Source organism: Culex quinquefasciatus, chromosome 3 (assembly GCF_015732765.1).
Source record: "Culex quinquefasciatus strain JHB chromosome 3, VPISU_Cqui_1.0_pri_paternal, whole genome shotgun sequence".
Taxonomy (NCBI): domain Eukaryota; kingdom Metazoa; phylum Arthropoda; class Insecta; order Diptera; family Culicidae; genus Culex; species Culex quinquefasciatus.
Window position 1 is genome coordinate 157469952 of NC_051863.1, and position 7303 is coordinate 157477254.

Consider the following 7303-nt stretch of genomic DNA (forward strand, 5'->3'; position numbering starts at 1 on the left):
TAAAACGCACAAAGTTCCTCCAGTAAAAAAAAACGGAAGGTGAAGAAGACTCAAGTGAAATTACCTGGTGCGGTGGTGCAAAATTTCTGCTGGCATGTGGTTCCGTGTGACAGATCCCGCTGGTGGTCACTGAAAAGAAAGCTCGTTTTCGGAGACTGACAAGATCTAGTGGACTACTAAGATCGATTCTGCGGCAGGGCGACGACGACAGGGGAGTGACAACGAAGTGAGATCAAACTTTCGATCCAGAATAACAAAAACAACAACAGCAACGGCGAGCAAGATGTTCGTGACAATCAAGTCGTCCTGCGTCAATCCGAAAAACCTGTTTTGCTTTGTGTGCGGGAACTACACTCCGTCGCACCACAAACGCTCCATCATGACCATTCCGATCATGGAAGCGTACGAGGCGTACTTCAAAGGTGGCCGTACCCAGAAGGAGGACTATGTCCACGGGCCGGCCTCCGTCTGCAACGACTGCAACCAGGGTCTGTTGCGGTGGAAAAATGGCCAAAACACGCGCACACCTGCGGTTCCGTTCATAGTCCCGATGATCTGGAAAGCCCCCAGCAATCACACCAACGATTGCTACTTTTGCCTCACGAAAACCATCGGCGAAGGCAAAAAACGGTTCGCCCAGTACCCACCCTCTCTGCCATCCGCGACGCGGCCAATCGCCTGCGAACCGGACATGAACCCAACCCATCCCACATCGCCACCTTCCCTCCTTATCAAAAACCCACCCCACTCACAGACAATCCGTCCCCGCTCCCCACCCCCAACTGGACAGTCAGCGTGAAAAAGGTCAAACTCAACGGCCAACAGCAGCAGCAGCAATCTGCGCTCCAGCTCCCGACAATGCCCCTTGCGGCGGCGGCGACCCAGCAGCCACAGGTCAAGCAGCAGCGCCAGATCAAGGTCAAGTCGGATGCCCAGCTGAAGCAGCTGCCGGTTAGGACGCCACCCCAGCCGTTGAAGGTGCAGCAGCAGCGCGCGGTCGGAATTTTGCAGCAGCAGGTTCAAATGGTACAGCAACAGCAGCAGCAGCAGCAAATGCAGCGGACACCCACGGCCGGCGGCACGGTTGTGCAAGTTGGGGCAGGGGCGGGCATTCCACAGCTGGAGAATCGACAGCAGCAACAGCAGACGAAGCCGATTGTGCCGAGTGAGTATTTCTTTATTTTATGAAGATTTGCTTCAAAATTCCAGCAATTTCACAAACCATTTATGTATGTATTGATTTCATAAACTTGAGTTGTGACCAGTTTTTTTGGCACGTCCAATAAAAATTGCAATTGGATAAATACGATAAGACATATTTTTGGCCACCTGTTTTCATAAATTTATATCTCTGGAACTAGATTTTCCATCATCATGCGCTATGGCTCAAAATACAAAAGATGTTTTTTTGAGTACCATAAAACATAATAAAAATGAAAATTTTAAAATATTCTTATTTTGGCAATAAAACGCTTATTAAAAACAAAGTTAAATAATGAAATGGTTACATTTTTAACAGTGTAACTATTTTTTTCTGAATAATCCTAATTATAACCTACAACTTTACCGAAGTCATCAAATCGATCAAGAATCTAATCTCAAGATACAGATTTTCAAATATTGAATCGAAACCGAACTCGAAATCTACTTTTCTTCTTATTGCTTTTTTAATTGGCTGTTGCAAATATTTTTCAAAGTTTTTGTCCCCCCCCCCCCCCCTCAGAATCACTATTTTTTCAAACTGTGAACTTCAAAATTTCAAAATTTGCCTTTCCGGAAACAGAATATAAGTCAAATGTGGCATTTCGTCAATGAATCGTTCAAATAAAAATGTTGAAAAGTACACTGAAAGAAAGGCACATAGGATATATGGCCCTATTTTGGACCTACTATGCAAAGCGTCAACATATTTCGCAAAGTTCTCAAGAACGGTCTAACTAATTTGGCTCGTTTCAGGATTGTTTTGTGCCTTAATTTATGCTTAACAAAGTGTACTATTGAAAATTTAAAATAATTTAACCATTCCATTGTAATAAGCATTTCAAGCAAAACATTTTTTGGATGCTTTTTGGACTTATTGAATGTATTTTGGAGACATCGCTGAACCTATTTTGGACCCACACTCTGATTGGTTGAAATTTGGACAACTCGAATTGCGGCGTGCGGCGGCAACACGCACACTTACAAAAACTCGGTTTGATAATCCAAAGGGCCTATCCACGATTATAATTTGGAAAATATTTATTTCAGAAATTAAACAATTATGATGAAACAATGGATTTGAATTTGAAAACGTGTTTTAATCATATTGAATGGAAACTCACGCATCTTTAGCAGGTCTCTGTCCTATTTACAATTTGCATATTCTTACGACCTAATTGTTCAAGCATTAGAACATAAAAGACAACCCGTTATTACTCGCAATAAAAACACCTTATCTTAAAATTAAATGAATGACACAGATATATAACAAGTTACAAACAAAAGGTTCTAAATTTTACGCAGAGCTTATGTTCAAATATTATTAAACAATCAAGAAATTTTAAAGGGAGATTATAGCTTGTAACTTGGTATGAAATATTCTCATCTGTCATGTTAAACTTTACAGTTGCTTGACAAAAAGTTTAACTACATGTTGCACTTTAAAAACAATGTAATATTTGAAAAAAATCTTTTTTTTGAATACCAGGGTGCATTTGATAGTCATAGTTTGTCTTGTTAAAAGCAGATTTGAGGTTTTCAAACATTATTTTTACTTCGAACTTACCATCACTTAGGTTCCTGATATAAAATCATGTTCATTGAAAAAAACATGACACGTTGAGAAGATGAAAATAATGCTATTTATCAACATTTTCTATGTTATAGTTAACTAACTTTTTAAACTTTTCAAAATTTCATGAAAAGTTCTTCATGAGGTACTTTGAGCACTTCTCTACCACGGTCAGTATGATTCCATACCATTCCGTACGTATTCAATTTTTACTCTTCATTTTGCGGAAAAATATCTAACCTATCAAAGTCACCCCGGCTATATGTCTCAAATCATAAAATTCATAATGTTAACATCGCATTAACCTCTTATGGTTATTTTTTTCAAAGATTTTTATTTTTCTAGCTGGTTTAATTGTGTTTCTAACATGATTGACACGGTAAAATTTAAAAGTGTAATTTATTATAAACCAACGCTGCCAATCGTGAAAAAAATCGTTATACCTATATTTTTAAAAATTATATATAGATAAATATGCAAAAATCAGATAAAACTTACAAAAAATATATTTTCCATATGTATATTTCTCTGATTAGTTTGCAATACGTCTTAAAATCCATCACGATCTCCGACACATATTTGATTTTTTTTTCTGAACCAAACCAAATTTTGTTTGTTTTCCAGTAAAGTGCATTTAAAAGATGTGCAGATGATAATTCAAAGCATTTTTTATTTATAATTCGTAAATTGAACGAGAACTAATCGAAAAATTGATTTGTTTACAACTAGCTTAGGATCTTTTTTAAACTAACTCAAGATTTTTTTAAATTTAATTCATACGACTTTTTCAAAAACCACTCGTAAGCGATGTTGAGAGCTCCTGTCACGGTGACAGCTGACGATTTAATCGAGCTGTCAAATCGCAACATGGAGTTAAACTTTCTGTGCAGTTGCTGTGAAGCTTACCAAGGCTTTTCAAAAAGTTTAACTCCATGTTGCACGCACACACTCTCACTTTTAATTTCTCGATAGAGTTATCTACGTGCGCATGTATTGCGTGTACGTACACAAAAAGATTGAGGTTAAATTTTGTACCCTCCAGCAAAACAAATGGCGTGCTAGTGTGCGTGAGATCGGGCTTAGATAACTCTATGAACTAGACCCTTTAGGTTTTTCAATCGTTTCCCCTTCAATTCCAACAGGGTAGCCAGTTTGCATTTTTTGAAGCAAAAATTAAAAATATATGCGGCTAAATTGGTGATAATGATGTTAAGACAAAAAAAAATCAACATCAGTTTAAATTTTGGGATACTTTGCAATCGGTCCTAACAATCATCTAAATCTCTAGCATCAATTTGCATTTTTATCGTTTCAAAAACATATTTTCATTGTTTCTGTTAATCATTTGCTTTTTTAAAGCTTAGATTTCATTCAAATAATTACAGCAAAAAAATTCAATTCAAAATATTAACTTAAAAAATTTCAATCAATTTCAATGAAATATCGAAATAAATTGATAAACTAAACTGGCAACACCTTGTTATGCATGTGTTGGTGATAGCCTTGAACCGACGGCAAAGTAGCTCCAAAAACTGACCCAACGCGGCTGATTTGAAAAAATATTTTGAAATGAGTTTTTTTCGATACTAGAATAGTTATTTCAATGGTTTAGTGACGGAAAACCAGAAAGAATTAAATAAACAACAGTTACATTGCTCGGGAACCGGACGGAATTGCTTGGTGTCAGTGCAAAACAGAAAAAAATCATCAAGGTGTCGCGAGCCAAATCTGATAAGCAACGAGGCCGGAATTTTTGGACCTAATCGATGTGCTAAGAAAATGGAAGGAAGTTTGAATGGCGTTTGAAAAAGTGGCTGAAAAAGCGGAAATAATCAAAATATTTAACATTTTTGGAAGAGGTAAGCTACAAAACGATCCTGCCTACACTTTCTGTTGGTTGGATTCAATTCGTACTTGAAAAGCCTGAACTACCTAGATTAATAAAAATAGGTCCAAAATAGGTACTAGGTCCAAAATAGGGTCATATACCCTACATGAAAATTTGACATGAAATTTCACTCAGTGTGTGTTTTTTGGAATTGCAAAAATGTTGTATGGAACTCGCTGCAAAACTTGATTTTTTCAGCACTCTTCGTATTTATCCAACTCGTTGAACCTCGTTGGTTAAATGTACGACTCGTGCTGAAAAAATCAAAATTTTGAATTTTGCAACTTGTTGCATAAACTACTATTTCGAAACGTATATTTTTTGAAAACTTATTCTTAAAACTGCACTTGTATAGAAATGTCTAAATTCCGGCTATTAATTTAATTTTTTGTATGTATTTATGTTTTTGCCTCCCCACCCTCGTATTTAGAAAAAATTGCGATTAAAGGATAGATTGTCAAACAGTCTTGGTAGATGGAACAAAATGAGCCAACATCGCTGCAAAATCAATTTGGTCGTGCCAACCTTTTGCTTTTGATATTTAGTTTTGCCTCTACCGTTTCCAAACCTATTGTTTAACTACTATTGTACCATGTCCTTTTATGATTTGCCATATTGTGTTTGATCGGTTCAGTTCAGTTTTGGCTTTCAAGTGTAAAGCATTCGAACGCGTGCTGTTATGAATTATTCTGCGAATTCTTAAATTGGGTACTTTTAAACTAAATTTTGTCTTGTATACAAGTTTGATTCGTTTGAAATTGTGTAAAGAAATCTCATACAAAATGCCGCAGAAAAATCTTCGGAAATTGGAGCAAAACATCTATCGTTTGTCCAGAGGTTGTCCATCTTGTTTGCTGCGTGTCTTCCTGCAAGTGTTCTAAAATGGTTTGTTCCTTTCCCTCTCACTTTCAGTTTACACACTCCTGCAGAACGAACCGATCACCATCGAGATCGACGATGACGAACCCGAAGTACGGAACAAAACCATCCCAGTGACATCGCCGCCTCCGCCACAACTGCAGTCGGTCGCCAACAAGCCCAACGCCGCCGCCGCCGCCGCCACTACCCCACGGACAAATGGTGTCCCCACCATACTCCGGAATGGGGCACTACGCTCACAACAGCAGCTGCTGCAGCAACACCACCAGCAGATGACGACGACGCCGCAGCGCAAAGTGACTCCCCCGGCGGCGGCGGCGGCTCACAATGTGGTGTCCAGTACGAGCACTCCGACGCCACGGCGGCCACACCTGCTGACCGACGCGGACCTGATTGGGCTGATTCAGGACCTGCAGCTGCAGAAGGACAAGGCGGCCCTGCTGATCAACCGGTTCCGGCAGTGGAATCTGTTAGATAGCAGTTGTCTCCTGGATACGACCATTGCGGCAAACGGAACGCAGGGTCCGGTCAGCAGGGGAACTGAGTTCAAGCGACGGTCCATCAAGGACACCGGTGCCGTTGTCGGTTCGCCGGCGATGCTGGTCCACTCGACCAGCAACTCCGTCAAACGGAAGCACCAGGAGCTGTGCTAAAGGAAAATACTCACACACACACACATTGATCTATCCTACCGTATAAGGCTGAGAGCGTAACGAAACAGATTCCTACAAAAAAAAAGAAGGCATACTCTGTGCACAAGAGATCTGATAGTATTATATACTTTATATATTTGAAACACTAGTTGATAAGGTCCAAAAAGGTACTTACCCTTAGAAGAGGTTCGAACAACCGTTTTTTCGATGTAAATTAAAATATTTTAGCTGTGTGCCATTGGCAACTTTTTCTTACTCTTCGATGGCACGTGTTGTGCGAACAATAAAATCGAAATAAAATCGGCACCATTCCGAAATATGTGTGTAAACTGACTGCTCGACACAGTTGTTTTAAATATCTCACAATCAATTGAAAATTTGTCGTACCATATCAAGAGGAAAGAATATCTTAAAATATCGCCAAGGTTTATTTTTTTGTGAAAAATATTAAACGTTAAAATAAAAAGAAATCTCCAAACGTGCGCAAATGTTCAAACTGTTGGCAAAAGTATTTTCGAATAAGTAATCTTAAAGTTAGCGGTAAGACAAAAATAGCTGCTAGAATAGTGTTATTTCACTGTTTGAGTAACAAACGTAAAAAATCTTAAAATAAATCTTCCTAAAGCAAAACCATTTTTTAATAAATGATGACCAATTTTCGATATTCCAAAAATATTGTCTCATTTTTGAATGATTTTTTCATTCCCAATTTAGGCCGTTGCAAATTTTTTTTCGAAATTTATGTCTGCCCTACAAAATCGGTCGAAAAATCAAAGGACAAAAAAAATGTTTTTCAAAAAAATTCAAAATTTCAATAAAAACAGAAGTCCAATCAACTGAAAACAATTTTAAATGCATTTTCCTGCATTATAAATCATATTTAGCGTGTTTAGGCTCGAGTAAAATATTTTGAATTTTTGTTAAATTCCAATGTACAGTAGGTTGGTCCAAATCCGGGCACTAGACTAAATTCCAAATTTGAACTCATTCTGGCCACGGGAACCCCTCCCTCTAATCGTTTGAAGTTTGTATGGGAAAATCGTCAAAATGTATGGAGAAAAGCAACTGCTTCAGTTTTTTACTTGTGGAGGGCGCAATAATTGTCCAATC

General features: G+C 38.3%; 1 protein-coding gene across 1 annotated transcript; it reads left to right on the top strand.

Annotated features, from left to right (window-relative positions):
* The first annotated feature begins 837 nt into the window (after positions 1 to 837).
* Positions 838 to 6532, top strand: LOC6036253 (cAMP-dependent protein kinase catalytic subunit). Its single transcript, XM_001846269.2, has 2 exons — positions 838 to 1165; positions 5574 to 6532. Exons 1-2 carry the CDS (start codon positions 859 to 861, stop codon positions 6191 to 6193), a joined length of 927 nt encoding a protein of 308 aa, XP_001846321.2. The 5' UTR covers positions 838 to 858; the 3' UTR covers positions 6194 to 6532.
* The last annotated feature ends 771 nt before the right edge of the window (positions 6533 to 7303 follow it).